Here is a 17,804-nt window from a genome sequence, read left to right as displayed (position 1 = left end):
CATCACGGTGATATTGGGAACTTCATTCCAATATTTTACCACAATCATTGAAGCAAGCGTAGCAAGCGCATCTGCCATCCGATTATCCTCTCGAGGAATATGATGAAAGTCAACTTCTGTAAAGAACGTTGAAATCCTCCTCGCATAATCTCTGTACGGGATGAGACCAGGCTGATTCATCTCCCATTCACCCTTGATCTGATTAACAACTAGGGCCGAATCACCAAACACATCAAGATGCTTGATTCTCAAATCAATACATTCTTCCAGTCCCATAATACAGGCCTCATACTCAGCCATATTATTCGTGCATTTGAAAGTTAGCCTTGCTGTAAAAGGAATATGCGTGCCATGAGGAGTAATGATTACTGCCCCAATTCCATTTCCGTACTGATTTACAGCGCCATCAAACACCATCGTCCATCTGGAACCAGGTTCCGGACCTTCATCAAGTGTAGGCTCATCACAATCTTTCATTTTCAAATACAGAATCTCCTCATCTGGGAAGTCATACTGAACAGACTGATGATCTTCAATCGGCTGGTGCGCTAAATGGTCAGCCAAGATACTACCTTTGATAGCTTTCTGAGCTCGATACTCGATATCATACTCAGATAATAACATCTGCCAACGGGCAATCCTCCCAGTTAAAGCAGGCTTCTCAAAAATATACTTGATTGGATCCATTCGGGATATCAACCAAGTTGTATGATTTATCATGTACTGGCGTAGACGCTTAGCAGCCCAAGCCAAAGCACAACACGTCTTCTCAAGCATAGAGTATCGAGACTCACAATCAGTAAACTTCTTACTGAGGTAGTAGATATCAGATTCGTTCTTCCCTGATTCGTCTTGCTGACCGAGTACACAACCCATCGAGTCTTCAAGAACAGTCAAATACATAATCAGAGGTCTTCCTTCCACAGGCGGAGACAAGATCGAAGGTTCAGACAGATACTCTTTGATACTGTCGAAAGCTTTCTGGCAATCCTCGGTCCAATCATGAGATTGATCTTTCCGGAGGAGCTTGAATATCGGCGCACATGTGGCAGTCATGTGGGATATAAATCTGGAAATATAATTCAAGCGGCCAAGAAAACCTCGGACTTGCTTCTCAGTTTTGGGCGCAGGCATCTCTTGTATTGCTTTGACCTTTGCAGGACCAACCTCAATACCTCTCTCGCTGACAACAAAACCCAACAACTTGCCGGAACGGACTCCAAATGTACATTTGTTCGAATTCAGACGAAGTTTGAACTTCCTCAAACGCTGAAAAAGCTTCAACAAATGCTCAACATGTTCAACTTCCGTTCGTGACTTAGCAATCATATCATCGACATAGACCTCTATCTCCTTGTGCATCATATCATGAAACAAGGTAGTCATAGCACGTTGGTACGTGGCTCCGGCGTTCTTCAAACCGAAGGGCATCACTCGATAACAGAATGTTCCCCAAGGTGTGATGAATGTTGTCTTCTCCATATCCTCGGGTGCCATCTTGACTTGATTATAACCTGAAAATCCGTCCATAAACGAAAAGACTTTGAATTTAGCTGTATTGTCTACCAACATGTCAATGTGTGGTAGAGGGAAATCATCTTTAGGACTAGCCTTATTCAAATCTCTGTAATCAACACACATACGGACTTTTCCGTCTTTCTTGGGCACAGGCACAATGTTGGCCACCCATAGAGGATATGTAGAAGTCACCAGAAACCCCGCATCAATTTGCTTCTGAACTTCCTCTTTGATCTTCACTGCCATATCTGGATGAGTTCTTCTGAGCTTCTGCTTCACAGGCACGCATTCAGGCTTCAAAGGCAGGAAATGTTGCACAATATCTGTATCTAGACCCGGCATGTCTTCATATGACCAAGCAAATATATCTGAATATTCTCGTAGCAAACTGATCAACCCCTTCTTGACAGACTCTTCAAGAAGTGCCCCAATCTTCACCATACGAACACAATCTTCAGATCCCAAGTTGACTGTTTCCAGATCTTCGAGATGCGGCTGAATGATCTTCTTCTCGTGCTCAAGGAGACGGGTAATCTCATCAGGAATCTCTTCAACATCATCTTCCTCTGCCTCGAATACAGGGAATTCAAAATTGGGAGATGGCGTTGGATCATTATGTTCAATGAGTTTTAGAATCAACCTGCATAATGATTTTGGATAATAAAAACTTTAGAATTTAAACAAACAAATCATTATGCAGATGAAAAAGATTGCTTTTATTCTCGTTTTTAGGGTTTTTTGTGATCACCGATTTCATGCAAAAGCAAAAAGTGAAAACAAATGGAAAAACAAATGTTTAACAATGCATTAATTGAATGAAATATCATTGTATAAATGCTGCCAACAATGTCGTCACTTCTCCTTTTGGCATGGGAGAAGGGTTTTGAACAAAGTGAACAAATTATGCGGACTTATGAATGACCGTAGGAACATCCACAACGACCCAATTATGGCAGACACCACCAGGGATAACGAAGTTGCTCAAATCCTCTGCATCCTCTTCCAGAATAGCAGCAGCTTCCTCAGCTTTATCAGCATGGATGAAACCTCCACTCTTGAACAGCCCTTGCTCGTTAAATGCCCCAGAAGAATAGCCAATGCCAGGCCGGGATTTATTGTCTTCAAGCTCAATCATCTTTCCCAAACCAGCAACTGCACCACATTCAATGGCCAGTTTCGCATCACGATAGGAAGCAAATGAAAGAGACTTCTTCTCAATTGGTTCAGCAATAGACAAAGCTTGGAAAGGCGTTCCAACTTCATCCTCAGCATCAATGTATGAGAAAGAAGACAGGTGGCTAACCAGGAGAGCCTTTTCTCCCCCTACCACAACCAGTTTCTTATTCTTGACGAATTTTAGCTTCTGGTGTAGGGTGGATGTCACGGCGCCAGCCTTGTGAATCCATGGTCTGCCAAGGAGACAGCTATAAGATGGGTGGATATCCATAACCTGAAAGGTAACCTGGAAATCACTTGGTCCAATCTTGATTGGGAGATCAACTTCCCCAATCACGGTCTTACGCGACCCATCAAAAGCTTTCATAACAACACCACTCTGCCTCATGGGAGGCCCCTGATATGACAATCTCGAGAGAGTGGTCTTTGGCAATACATTTAAAGATGACCCAGTGTCCACCAGCACATTGGACATGGCGTCGGTCTTGCAGTTCATAGAAATATGTAGAGCCATGTTGTGGTCTCTTCCCTCCTCAGGGAGATCAGCGTCACAGAAACTCAAAGTGTTGCAAGCAGTGATGTTTGCAACTATACTGTCAAACTGTTCAATAGTGACATCATGATCAACATAAGCCAGGTCCAATACTTTCTGTAGAGCCTCCCTATGGGGTTCTGAATTCAGAAGCAAAGATAGCACGGAGATCTTGGACGGCGTTTGTAGAAGCTGGTTTACAACGTTGTACTCACTCTTCTTGATGAGCCTCATCATCTCATCACATTCTTCATTCACAGTGCCACTTGGGCCAACAGAAGAAACATGGTTCTTTTGTACAGAGGAGGATTTGGCAACAGGTGCCGGATTCGGAACATTTACCGCAGTCCGAATCGGACGTTCAGCAGAATCAGAAACAACATGAGGCTTCGGGGGTGCAGAAAACACACGACCACTACGGGTCAACCCGCTCACATCAACAATATTTACCATAGAAGTTGAAGGCAATGACACTTCTTTCCCATCTTCAACAGCAACAACACTGTAACGAAAGGGAATCGCTTTCTCAGAAGAATAAGGCACAGGGCCTGCAGGTTTGATCACCAAAGAAGGAGAAACCTTCGGCTTGCTACCATCATAACGGATAATAACAGGCTCAGGAATCTTGAACACAGGAGAAATCACATTCACTTCTGGTTCATCTTCATCAACATTTCTGTTTTGAAGAATCTCAATAGTCCCATCATCCAACAACTCTTGCAGCTCTCTGCGCACTTGGCGACAACCCAATCTATTAACAGAGCAGATACGGCATTTGTCATGGTCATGCTCCATATGACTGTAATCACACAGCAGACGATGCAACTCGACCAATGACTGTCGAATATGGCTTACATATTTGACTTTATACTTGCCAGGGCAACCCTGGACCATGTTAACCGACTTCCCATGCTCGGGCAATGGGTTCTTCGTAACATTGGGGCCTGAGTCCTCAAAGCTCAGAATGCCGCATCTCATAAGGTCTTGAACCTTAGTCTTCAACGGATAGCAGTTCTCTATATTGTGACCCGGAGCACCAGAATGATAAACACAATGCTGGTCAGGCTTGTACCACCACTGTGGGTTAGCAGGCACAACCGGAGGATCCCTCAGGGTAATCAGTTTCCGCTCTATTAAAGAGGGATATAGCGCCACTACAACAGACAAGACCTTAGACAGCGCTTTTTTTAGCCTTAGACAGCACTTTAAAGCGCTGTCTAAACCTCCGCTGCTAAAGGTTTAGACAACGCTTTTTTAAATCTTAAAAGCGCTGTCTAAGCCCCCCCCTTAGACAGCGCTTTGGCCAAAAGCGCTTTATAAGACCCTCTTATTTTAAATTTTTTAGGTATACCTTAGACAGCGCTTTTCAAAAAAGCGCTGTCTAAGCCCCACCCCCTTAGACAGCGCTTTGGCCAAAAGCGCTTTCTAAGACCCTCCTATTTTAATTTTTTTAGGTATACCTTAGACAGCGCTTTTCAAAAAGCGCTGTCTAAGCCCCCCCCCCCCCCCCTTAGACAGCGCTTTTGCCTAAAGCGCTTTCTAATCCCCCCCTTAGACAGCGCTTTTTACAAAAGCGCTGTCTAAGGTATACGAAATTTTTTGAAACTTTGGTTTTAAACCACATTTTTTCCAGGTTTATAAACCAGAATTTCTACCTGTTTTCAACCAGATTTTGACAGACAATTATCACATTTTATATATGCCATTTTGGCCTTTTTTCTACCAATTTTTGCAACAATAATTATTACAACAACAAAAATTAATCAAAAACTAATTAACATTCAATTAGATCATAGATCTATTCCTTTTTTCCCACTCATTTCTCACTCCCATTTCACATTCTCGTTGTTGAATTTGAAAAAAATTTTGCTAAAGGATGTATCATTCATGTAAAATATATCAACTTCCTATTGTGGTTCAAATGAGAAAAAGACATGGCCAAAAATTAATCAACTTAAATTACCATGGCATAGTTGTTTATATAACAATGACAAAGAAAAGCACACAACAACTTTCAAATTCACACTATTTGAGAGAGAAACATTTGTACTACCTTTGCTCTGTGCTGTAAAAGCAAACTTGTTTCAACAGTCGCATTCCTGAGGTGCTGCTTGTTTCCTTTTGCCGAGAGCTAACCTAGAAATAAATAATGAGATGGGAATATTGAGCAAAGTATGATATGAGATATCATAATACTATAGAGTAAATCCAATAGTGCTTACATGAAATGGAAACATCTCATTTACAAGATAAAAGATTCTGCTTAGGAAAATAAAAAATTTGATGTGGAAAATCTAACAGAGCTGTCATTTGGCCATTGGCGCATTCTACAACTTAAAGCATAAACCTTTTATCGTCTGAGGCATAAGTAGCAAGATGGAAGTGAGAGACATGGAGAAGTGGCAATCACAATAGAGTTGAAATTTGAAAATTGGCAATGTAGTCATTGATAGAAAAACATTTTCTTCAACATTTAACAAATTAGGAAGAAAAATGCTGAACTTTTACCACAATAATGCCAAATTATTTTTTTTATAGTTATTATTAGGAGATAATACATGTATGTAGGCGACTTGAATATGAAAATATTGTAAGCTGTTATTAATTAATATGATTTGAAGCCAAAAAGTAGTGAAGCAGTATAACATTATGCAGTGCTGACAAGGCACTTTTAGTGAGAGAAAAAGTTAAGACTTATAGAACAAATGTTAGCTTGGCCTATGAGAGAATAACAAGCCAAATTAAACCGACTAAAAAAGAGCTTGAGAGAAATAGATGGGAAACTAGATACGAGAAGCTATAGCTTTACGTTGAAAAATGACCATGACATACCGTTTTTACTAAAATATATTAAAAGTCAAAACTGAACAAATTAATCCATTTGAAGACTAAAAATAGCATACCACGGCAATAACAATAACAAGTTCATCCCAATGCTTTTCATCAGCAAGTTGAACTGCGAGACTATCGCTTCCATTCTCCTCCTATATATATACACATCAACAGAATATAAATTACAGATGGATTTTTGGATGATATAATGTCCCTATTAAATACAATATGAAACAAAACTTACTTTCCCCATTATCCACTTGACAAATCCCCCAAATAAGCTGCGACAAGCACTGCCTGATCCTTGCCTGTATATAGTGACAATATCCGGAATTGATAAATATATAGTCAAAATACAAGTATCCAAACCAAGCCAAAACACCTTTCAAATTTAAAGCCATGGAGAAAAGAAAGACCTTGCAATAGCAGATAGCTGGCTTTCATCTTCTTTGACATTCATTAGCTTCCCAAGGGCATAAACTGTAAAATAGAAGACTTCGCCATTAAAAAATATGTTGACTAATATAAAGCCTTATGTAAAATTAATAAGAACCAAGAAACATGCTATTGTTACTAAGAAAGCATGGAACTTATGTTGAATTGCATTAGACAGAATAAAAAATAAAATTGAACGTCTGTGTATAACATCTTAAAAGATGTAAAGTTTGAAGCAAGATTATTGATTAAAGAATAAGGTCCTCTATGAATCCAAACCACGAGACATTAAACATGCAACACTGAACAAGTAAGCCTGTTTGTCTGCAAAAAAAAGTCTATATGCAATTTGATGAAGACAGAACCCAATAAAAAAAAATCAATACTTGATGACTAATGCATTAGAGTATCTTAGAGCCCAATAGTAATGCATTAGAGTCATTATACTACAACTATACTCACCACAATACTTCCATTGTCAAGATTTGTAGTGTATCTTAGAGTCCAGAAATCCCGAGCAGTAGACAGCGTCATTGGAGAATATGTCTGCAGCAAACTTAAACGTTTATGCACGAGGCTTACTAAATAATAAATAACGACTGCTAAATTCCATACTTCATTGCTCACCTGTGTGTAAAGAAGTTCAATTGTCCCTCCATTTCCAGTTGAGAACATTGTGAACATTTCTGAACTCCGACAATCCCGAAACCAAGTTGAGCGGTCTTTAAGGATTTCCACAATCTATTGAAAATTTTAGGCAATTCAAAAATTCAGAAAGCTTACAAACTTTAATTAATGTTAACAGAAATGACTGAAAAATATCAATACTTATTATTCCCCTTTTTAATTACCTTTGAAGGTTCTAAACTAACAAGACCACAGGCTCGAGCTGCCACTCCGTTACAACCTTGAGAAATGGCAAATATCCCAACCGAATCCGGACCAGGCTGACAAAACAAAGTTTGAAAGTAAATATAGTATCGACATTGGAAAGAACTTAACCTCAATATCAAAATCAGTACAGTATCAATTGTAAAAGCAAAAATCAATCATTCACTTAGAAGCATGATTCTCTCTACCTTCATCCCAGGCATCTGGACCCATTCGACAGCAGTTCCTGTAGCCTTTGAAAGGAACTCTGTCAATGTTTCCTCTGCAATTGATTGGAATCTGAAGGATCATAATAAAAAAATCAATCAAAGAAAGCTCCACAAGATAAATAAATCAAATAAAAAAGCTCTCAAATCATAAGCCCTCAAATTACCCAGCAGGGCTATTAGCATCTCTCATGGTACTCCGAGGAGTAGCAGCCGCAGAATCATTGCCATTGCCATCAGCATTTGGAGCTGCTGAGACGGCCTGCAATTACACGACAGCAAGTAACAATACGAATCAACATTTGAAACAACACAAATCATATCAGATAACAGCTACATTCCTTAATCAAACCATAATAATTATCAATTCACAAAAAATTATACTAGTAGTGAATGAAAATGAACAATGACAGGGCTTACGGGTTGCAATTGCTGGCGCATAAACCCATTCTCATTCACCAGCTCCGAAACCTGTTTCTGCAACCGCTCATTTTCCTCCGTCAACAGCTTGTTCATTGCCGCTAGTTTCCTATTCATAGTCTGAAGCTGAGAAGCCTCTTTTCTCTGCTTCTCTCTACACCTGCAAAACAAAACAAAAAAAAAGGCACAAATCAAGTCAAACAACCAAAAAAGCCAAACCCCTTCACAGCACAAGGTGAAACCAAAATCTTCATTACCTTCTATTCTGAAACCAAACCTTGATTTGCTTAGGCTCAATGTTGCCTAAAACCGGACACTCCCGAATCAGCTGTTGCCTTCTCAAGGAACTTGGCTTAGAGCATTCCACATAAACCTTCTCCAAAGCTTCAATCTGTTCAGCAGTGTAGCGCACATATTTCCCAGAAGAATCAATGTGTCTCTCAATGCTGTTATCTCTCTGCTGTTGTGCAACAGCCATTGCCATCTTCTTCTCCTATTCTCAATATATCAAAATCATAAACAATCACACCCCAAAAGTAAACCTAAAAAGAACCAATACAACACAACAACAAGCACCACAAGATTCTTCTTATAACACTCACTCTTAGACCCCAAAAATTGGTAGATTATACTACACTACTCACACAAAACACAAATATCATTGACAGGTAAGATTAGGGTTTCATCTCTCTTGCCCCAATACTTGATGACAGCAATGTTGGTCGGTGTTTGAGCCGTAACCATCAGCACCCAATTCTGCTGAGAAACACCCGCCATTTTCAATCAATCGAAGCAAATTTGATAGATGGGAAATTTTTAGACATTTTTGCCTCATATTTCCCTGGATCTCCGACCGTATCAATATAAACCTGAAAAGCACAAATCATACATTACATTACATCTCTAATAATTCAATTATCTGCTTAACATTACTACCCAAGTACTTTAACAATAAAAGTTACAAAAGCCTCAATTTTCTCTTTCAGTAGTCGATTTTACCTCGGTTAGAAGCACTCCGATTTTGAGGACCCTATCAACGAGGCCCATAGCAGAGTCATGTGATATCTCATTCAAGTTTATCTTATTCCTGTTAGAGTTACAAAAAGTTACAAAACGGAAGAAACAACAATTTGAAATTCACCAGAACAGAAAAACAACAAAATCAAAAGCTAACTAACTAGGGTTTATAGATTTACTTCTTGAGCATTTTAGCAGAGAGTTCCTTTGGATCAATGACATCAACAGCCCATCCAATAGAATCGTTGCCTTTCAAAGCTTCAAATAATTCCTCCCTCTTCTCTTCCTTCAGAGTCTTAGAATCTGTTTGAACAATCATTGGTGCCAATTTAATTGATTATAAAATAATCAGAAAAAAAGAGAATGAAGTTGATTGAGAAAGTACCGGCGAAACTCAAAGTAGCTAGGGTTTTCTTGTAGGAGAGAGGACAGTATAAACAGCCATAGACCATAGGACCAAGAACGGGACCTCTTCCGGCTTCGTCGATTCCCATTATGCAAGGCTCCGATGCCCATTCTGGAACCATAGCTTCGGATCCCATTTTCGCACATATAATGGGGTTTAGGGGAAGAATCTTTCACACAGGATAAACAAGCTCTGATTGAGGGTTGGAAGAAGGGGGAGTGGATTTGGGAGAAAGAGAAGCAAGCTCTGATTGAGGGTTTGGGAGATGAATGTAGGATTTTTAGGATTTGGGAGGGAATAACTTTTTTTTCGTGACATGGAGGGAATAAAGAATTTAGACAGCGCTTTTGGTTTTAATTTTTTTTTTAATTTAAAGACTTTAGACAGCGCTTTATCAAAAGCGCTGACTAAGGTCTATATTTAAAAGCGCTTTCTAAAAGCGCTGTCTAAGGGGGGGTCTTAGACAGCGCTTTTAGAAAGCGCTGTCTAAGACCCCCCCTTAGACAGCGCTTTCATTATTTTTTTGGAACATTTTCCGTGTTTTATTTTAATTTTAACCTTAGACAGCGCTTTCTTTTAAAAGCGCTGTCTAAGATGCGCTGTTAAAAGTCATTTTTGGCGTAGTGACATAGGAATAGGATCGAAAGTGATCTTCTTCCTATCATAATTCGAATTAGCTTGATTACTGTTGCCACGAGGCTGGTAAGCCTGTTGCTGTGGACGATGTTGCTGTTGATACTGAGGTTGTTGCTGATTATGATGATTGTTGTCTCTGAAGACAGGTGCTATATGAGCCACCTGATGTTGATTGCTGGCATGACGTACAGGTTTCCTCTTGGCAGAGGGTCTTCTAGGTTTAGCATGGGATTGCACAGCATGTGCCTCCCCATCTTTCTTCTTAAACGCCCCATATCGCTTGCTAGAAGAGCCTTCATCTTTAGATAACCGTCCTTCCCGGACTCCTTCCTCCAATCGCATCCCCATGTTCACCATCTCGGTGAAATCAGAGGGAGCACTCGCGACCATCCGCTCATAGTAAAATGAACTAAGAGTCTTCAAAAAGATCTTAGTCATCTCCTTCTCTTCCAGCGGAGGAGTAATCTGAGCTGCCAGCTCTCGCCACCTCTGGGCGTATTCCTTAAATGTCTCTTTGTCCTTCTGGGACATGGCTCTGAGTTGATCACGGTCAGGAGCCATATCAACATTATATTTATACTGCTTGACGAAGGCTTCGCCAAGGTCGTTGAAGGAACAAATGTTTGCACTATCAAGGCTCATATACCAATGAAGAGCAGCACCGAACAAACTATCCTGAAAATAATGAATCAGCAACTGATCATTATCTGTTTGAGTAGACATTTTCCTGGCATACATGACCAGGTGACTGAGCGGGCAGGTGTTCCCTTTGTACTTCTCAAAGTCAGGGACTTTGAATTTGACAGGAATCTTAACACCGGGAACCAAGCATAATTCAGCAGCAGACTTGCCGAACAAATCTTTCCCTCGGAGGGTCTTCAATTCCTTGCGGAGCTCAAGAAATTGGTCGTTCATAGCTTCCATCTTTTCATTAACATCTGGGCCCTCAGACGGCTCAGAATGATAGATGGTGTCATCTACCCTGGGAGTGGTATGCACGACAGGAGGGGGCATTGCAAGGACCGGGCTAGATGCCGGCATGGAAGCAAAGGTAGGAGCTGGAATATCAGTCATGAAACCAGGAGGCATACCCCACGGAAACCCGGCTGGCATGGCTGGCACGAAGTGGGCACTGACAGCTGGCATAGTTGAAGAAACCACTTCAGATATAACAGTCATCTGGGGAGGAGTTGCAGGAGGTGGAGACGGTTGATTCTGGGCAGCCAAGAATTGCTCCATCAGAGCGCTCAATCTAGCGACCTCTTCCTTCAGCTCTCGGTTCTCTTGTTCGAGTTGATCCATCACTCTTACAGAATTGGCTCGGGTGTAGTACCGATGAGTCCGCTTGTCTTCAAAATAAATGAAGGGCACAAAGTCAGATCACAGACAAGAAGACCAGAACAACACCTGCTTATGCAAAATGATGCATGCAATGCTCGTGCATATGCTTTGTTTTTATTTCAAGGAACTTTTAGGGTTCTATTTGCAATTTTTTGAAATTTAAAGCATTTAATCTCATGTGGGAAATATCTCATCAAATATATTCGAGACAAAGAAGTACAACATTATTGATTATATTACAAGGGAAAAGGAAAATGAACATCCTATGGATCCCTAGAAGCTCGAGATGCTGGAAGACGAGAAACACAAAGCCTCTTGATCTCTCTCTCGTATGCTGCTTCCATATCCGCTTTCTCCTTAGCAAGTCGATCATACTTCCTCTTCCAGAATTTGGAAGACTGAGGAAGCAGAGAAGTCCAGGTATCATTCGGATCATCTATCACCTGATGCTCGAAGAATTCAATCAGAGCGTCCTTCTCTTTGATTTACTGAAGCAACTCTTCTCTTTCACGGATCCAGGCACGTGAAAGGTCTTCTTCTCTCGACTCCTCTACGCCTTGGTTAGGGAGGGTTGAAGGCCCAACCACATCCAAAGGTGTAGGTCTCGGATAATCATATGGCATAAGATACTCAGAAGCTCTCTGTCTGACCCAAGAAGTATACGGCTCCAAAGCTATGCAGTTCTTCGGACCCAACTCATTTCTACCTTTCTTGTGAACCTTGCGCCAAGCGCGGACCATCCTGGCTTTCAGGCCTTGGGGATCTTTACCCTCCTGAAAGAACACACCTTCTAACAAAATGTTATGAGGTTTATCCTTTAAGGGGAACCCAAGCTGACGACGTGCTAAGATAGGACTGTAGCTGATCCCACCACATGTACCAAGAAGAGGCACATTAGGGAATTCACCACAATAATCAATGATCTGAACAGTATCATACACGCGATCATACCAAGAGATATCATCATTAGTGAGAGACATAAGTCTCGTAGACCACCGTAGACATCCCTTGTTCTCCTTGAAAGCGACCGTCTGCGGTAAGTGAGAAATAAACCACTTATATAACAGAGGCAAACAGCACACAATAGCTCCTCCACCCTTTGCATTCCTCAGATGCAAAGAGAAATAGGCATCACCCAACAGAGTAGGAACGGGATTAAGAACAGAGAAGATCCTAATGGCGTTCACATCCATAAATTTGTCGATGTTGGGGAACAATACCAATCCATAGATGAGCAACACAAATAAAGCCTCAAAGGCATCCTCACTCATGGCCTTCCCATAAACGGTAGCTTGAGCGATGAGGAAATCAGAAGGAAGACCCTAAATTCCACCTTTGGTGGTCATATGCGCTTCAATAAGGGATTCATCTATGTGCAACAAGTTTGCGATCACTCGAGAAGTCGGAATACTCTCCAAGCCACTGAATGACACCTGATCCAGAACGGGAATACCCACAAGATGAGCATACTCCTCGAGCGTAGGCAACAGCTGAAAGTCCGGAAAAGAGAAGCAATGATACAGAGGATCATAGAACTGCGCCAAAGTACTCATCAACCCTTCATCAACCTGAGTAGTCAACAGAGGCATAAGCTTCCCATAGCGAGCTTTGAAACCCAAGGGATCTAATACATAGGATGTCAGATTCCTTAACTCTTTCACATCGGGCTGTCTAAAGCTGTACTTCTTTGAATGCCTTTTTGGTCTTTCCATGTCTGAAAATTTTGCAAATAAACCCTTTAAGTTCCTTGAAAATTTTCTGATTTTTCTGATGACATGAATGCAGATGAATGCATGAATGTATGAATGCAACAATCACACTCAAGGATCAAGCAAATCACACCAGACAAAGGTCATGGGAAAGCTCATAGTATCCTTAATATCAATCATCCATTTTGGTGGATTATGGTTTTCACCTTATCAACACCCAAGTTCCATTGATATTAACAATACATGAACCGGCTCAATCATCCTTAATATCAATCATCCGTTTTGGTGGATTATGGTTTTCACCTTATCGACACCCAAGTTCCATTGATATTAAGGATGTCTGAACGACTCAACCATGAATCACGGGTTTGTTGAGAGTCACGAGCATGGAGTCTCGGTTAAGAACCACCCAAAGGGAGTGTACTAGGGTTTAAACCTGCCGAACACGTTCTACCAGAGGTTCCCATAGTCATCATCCCATCTTTCGAATATTATCGGAGGAACGAATACTCGTATTCCAAAAATATTCTCAAGAGAGACTCTTATGAGTGTAGTATCGCGTAACAATCGCATCAGATCTTACATCTGAACGACCTCCGCACTACGTCCTAAAAATAGGCCAAGATGGGCTTGGTAAACTAAGGTCCTTGGCTTCTAAGGCACATGATTGAAAGAATAATGCCTAACCACAAATGACTTGTATGACATTATTAATCCAACATGACCTCCACCAAGTGAATGGACTCGCAAGTCAACTTGCTAAGGAATACTCCACACAAGTCGATGAGACTATGCCATTCTCCTATCCTAAGGTGCACTCGAGTTCGGGTATAGAACTCATCTCACAGAGATCACCAAGCAAACAACAATTGTATATCAAGCAATTCAATCATTACAATCAATACAGTAATCCCAAATTGTACAAAAATATGCCATATAACAAATAAACAAATATCATACAACAAGGGTGAAAAGTAGGCAAAACCACCAAGGAGTATTCCCCAGTGGAGTCGCCACTTTTCTGTAGCGGTGTATTCGTCACTTTATGATTTATTGATTAAATCAAAAGCAAAGCATACAAAGAGTCGAGTCGCCACCGCACTTTTATTTATCCAATGGAATGGCTAAAAAGCGAACAAAAGCCTAAGAAGTTTTACACATAGAAAACTAATGAAAAGGTCAGAGATCTGGGTAAGGGGTTAATTACGCAATGGGAAGGTGTTAGGCACCCAAAACGTCCTAGGTACTCCTAGGGAGCCCTTTTCACACTTGTTGTACGAAATGTTATTTGTTCATGAAATATTTATTGTGCAAACATGGATTGAAGGGATGAGAAAAGAATATACAAGTTAATATTTTTGTGTTTGAACGGATGAACCCGTTGCCTACGTACCTTTCCATGGAAGGTAAGGATCAAAACGCCGTAGTTCGGCTAAAAGATTTCCAAAATATGAGTGGGTTCATTTTAAAACAAAAGCCCTAAGGTCTTTCGTTATCCACGGGAGAAAACTCAACCTATACAAACAACAAGTCCACCATGTGAGAAAAGCTTCAACTTGCTAGTGATGGGTTAACCCTATAATAAGCAAGGAAGTCTTACAATTCAATCACTAAGGACGAAAGGTGAGATTGACACCAACCACTAAGATAATTGAGATCTATGGCTAATGTATGAAAACTTATCAAGAAAGTGGACTTGAGCCACAAAACAATTGAATGAGTGAAATTAACCATTTAGAATTTATTCACAAAAGATGGTCAAAGTATGATTAGAATTCAATTCAAAAGAAGTATCATGAAAATGAAGTTTGAAAATCAAAGGCTTAAGACCTAGGTTTCTAATTTGAAAACAAAATGAAAATTTTTGCACAATATTTTTCAAGTTTGGGTTAACATGCAAATGGAGGTTTAAAGAAACAAAAAGTGGGAGGTTAAGGGATGTAAAACTTCTTAGATGTTCACCTCTTGAGATCATATGTATATGATTTAAGTGATTCCTTTGGAAAAGGTAACAAGCAAATAACAAATGAACAAAGCACATGGATACTGGAGGCCAATCAATGGACTTACACCAATCTCACAACACAAAATGGATACCGGATGCCTATCAATGGACTTACACCAATCTCCTAAAACAAAGAGAAACATGGATACCAGATGCCAATCAATGGACTTATACTAGTCTCACAGGAATGATCATAGGAAACAAATGCCAATAAATGGACTTACAATTGACTCCTCACATACAACAAGCAAAACAAATGCAATAAGCAAGAGGAAACAAGTTGCCAATAAATGGTCTTACACTCGACTCCAAGGAAGTAGGATGCCAATCAATGGTCTTAGTCCCAACTCCTTCCAGATCATAGGAAACAACTGCAAATAAATGGACTTACAATTGACTCCTCAATGGACAAATAAAGATGTCACAAAGATATGAACAATGATCATGAAATGATATACAATTAATGATGATAAATGCACAAAGGCACACTCAAGCAAATATGCATAGATGAATCAAGTAAGCAGACAAACAAGTCAATTAGCACACACTATATACAATCAATTAGGCTCAATCAAGGTTAGGCTTTACAGCCAACTGGAATGGGGTATTTTGTGCTCTTAACCCTAACATTAAGAGTTAGGGTGAAGCAGATGAAATGGAAATGAGGGTTATGCCTCATAGCTCTTATCCCTGGTCAGGGAAAGCTTCAAACAATGGAAAGTGTGGGAGTTCAGAAAGTTGGAACTCTTCTCCACAAATGATTTGACTCTATAAGATCTTGGGTTATTATTCACAATGCATCAACACATTGTGTGAGCAAAGTGAATGACACACTGAGTAGCAGGAGATGGATTACACATCTCTTTTATCTGCCAATTGCCTCGTAAGAGGACTTTTCCTGCTTGGCACAAAGTTAAACAAGCAAAAACATGGCCTCTTAAGGAGGACTTCAGATAGGTGCCTACCAATAACAGTAGGTCTTCCAGACTACATGAAGATTAGAGATTATACCTAAGTGGTTAAGCAACCAAGCAAAAGCAAAGTTCAAGTGAACTTAAAGTAACTTATGTACCTGTGGAAACACTAACCAAATCAGTATAATACTCAGACAATCAAACAACAGTCAATAAGCAACAAACAATCCCAATGTACAAAATGTGTAAGCCAAAAGTCAAACTCAAATGAGTTAACATCAACCTACAAAACACACAAAGATTAGTAATCAAAGGCAAACATCAATACTCAAATGATGAAGCATCAACAACTATGGAACTTGGATGTTCAACCTGAAATCAAAGCTCAAATGTAAGTCACAAACCACTAGGTCAAAGCCTAGGGTCAAAGATGGAGAAAAAATTCAAAACAGGAGCTCAAATTTAACATGAATCAACTTCAATCACATCTTGACACATTCCAAAAGATCTCATATCAAAATCAATCACCAAATGCATTTCATGATCAAGTGAAGTTCAAGGCAATTTCAAAGCTCATATGTGATCAACATGAATGAAAAATTCAAAACAAAACAGAAATGATTCAAATAAATCTGGAAAAAATCATGCAGATTCAAGACATCTAACATAATCAACATACAAAAAATCAGAAGCATTGGACATCATTTGGCCTGGCAAACTCATGGCTCAAGTTGGACAAGCAAAGGTGTGACACAAATTGTCACACCAAGTTAGCACATGCATAAAACAGAAATGGATCATAGGAAAAATACCAAACCAACACCAAAATGTCAAGAAATGTGTCTAGTTTCATCATGCAAAATTTCAAAGCCATTGGATAAGAAACAAGCATTTCACAAAGGTATAAGCAAGGCAAGGTCAAACATGGACATATGATCAATCATTCTAGCACAAAATAAAATCCAGCCAAGCACAACTTTCCAATTTATGCTCATAAGAAAATAGACAACATGAGGAAAACATAGCAAAAAATTGGGATCAAATTGATGCATTTTCCTATTTTTTATGATTTTTCTAAGTTGGAGAAAAAATAAACAAAAACATGTGAAGCATAGTATATGGAAAATGGAGGGAAGATGAGAAAATAGCAAGGCATTTGAATATTTTGCATTGGCCAGGAATCGAATTCAGTCAACATTTGAACTGAAGCGCGCCAAGGTGCAAAACGCACCGTTTCACTTAAGTACGTGGCATGGTCAGCGCTCGGTCAACAATCGTGAGCCAATCAAAATGCAAACAAGGCAATGCATGAACCAATCAGAAACGAGCCCTAGCACAGCGTGGACTGAAACAGAAAAGTGTTGCAGAATAGAAAAACCGTGGCCATATGCGTGAGCTTCATCTTCTTCATGAAGAAGAAGATGAACAGTGTTCATGTTCATGCACGTCCAGAAAAAATGTTCCAGAAATCAAAATTAAGCACATCATCACGTTGTACATTCAATGGAGATCATGAATCCATGCATAGCTAAGCTTAATTCCAAGTATCAAGATCAAATCGAACCAAACAAAATTCATGCATGAAACTTTAACCTAACCTAATTCAGTCATTATTGCACCAAAATTCACGATTCAAAGCTTAGAATTACCAGCACATCAAGATCTACAACAACATAGCTATAGATTTTAAAATTAAGAGAATCGATTTATGACCTCTTGAAGTGCAGAAGTTGGAATCTCGTGCTACAAGCTCAGCCAATGCTCCA

General features: G+C 39.9%; 2 protein-coding genes across 2 annotated transcripts; both read right to left on the bottom strand.

Moving 5' to 3' along the window:
• Positions 1-5,275: 5,275 nt before the first annotated feature.
• Positions 5,276-8,533, bottom strand: LOC127095776 (homeobox-leucine zipper protein REVOLUTA). The gene is made up of 11 exons (XM_051034418.1): positions 8,268-8,533; positions 8,011-8,170; positions 7,758-7,852; positions 7,573-7,663; positions 7,345-7,440; positions 7,121-7,234; positions 6,952-7,039; positions 6,475-6,577; positions 6,303-6,366; positions 6,130-6,210; positions 5,276-5,362 (listed from the first exon to the last, which is right to left on the bottom strand). Exons 1-11 carry the CDS (start codon positions 8,492-8,494, stop codon positions 5,276-5,278), a joined length of 1,206 nt encoding a protein of 401 aa, XP_050890375.1. The 5' UTR covers positions 8,495-8,533.
• Positions 8,534-8,789: 256 nt separating this feature from the next.
• LOC127095775 (ribonuclease H2 subunit A) lies at positions 8,790-9,677 on the bottom strand. Its single transcript, XM_051034417.1, has 4 exons — positions 9,413-9,677; positions 9,207-9,330; positions 9,010-9,097; positions 8,790-8,879 (listed from the first exon to the last, which is right to left on the bottom strand). The coding sequence occupies exons 1-4, from the start codon at positions 9,567-9,569 to the stop codon at positions 8,790-8,792; spliced, it is 459 nt and encodes a 152-aa protein (XP_050890374.1). The 5' UTR covers positions 9,570-9,677.
• Positions 9,678-17,804: the final 8,127 nt, after the last annotated feature.

This window comes from Lathyrus oleraceus, chromosome 6 (assembly GCF_024323335.1).
Source record: "Lathyrus oleraceus cultivar Zhongwan6 chromosome 6, CAAS_Psat_ZW6_1.0, whole genome shotgun sequence".
Lineage (NCBI taxonomy): Eukaryota > Viridiplantae > Streptophyta > Magnoliopsida > Fabales > Fabaceae > Lathyrus > Lathyrus oleraceus.
Note: the sequence above shows the minus strand (reverse complement) of the source record. Positions and strands in the feature narration are given on the sequence as shown.

Bases quoted from the DNA above. Each gene is read 5' to 3' on its own strand.
- LOC127095776 (XM_051034418.1), bottom strand. From the start codon at position 8,494: ATGGCAATGGCTGTTGCACAACAGCAGAGAGATAACAGCATTGAGAGA. The intron at 7,664-7,757 runs GTAATTTGAGGG...ATGATCCTTCAG, and splicing joins GATGCTAATAGCCCTGCTGG to ATTCCAATCAATTGCAGAGG. The intron at 5,363-6,129 runs GTATGCTATTTT...ATTTATTTCTAG, and splicing joins TTGTTATTGTTATTGCCGTG to GTTAGCTCTCGGCAAAAGGA.
- LOC127095775 (XM_051034417.1), bottom strand. From the start codon at position 9,569: ATGGGATCCGAAGCTATGGTTCCAGAATGGGCATCGGAGCCTTGCATA. The intron at 9,098-9,206 runs GTAAATCTATAA...TAACTCTAACAG, and splicing joins TCTGCTAAAATGCTCAAGAA to GAATAAGATAAACTTGAATG. The intron at 8,880-9,009 runs GTAAAATCGACT...TGTGCTTTTCAG, and splicing joins TCGGAGTGCTTCTAACCGAG to GTTTATATTGATACGGTCGG.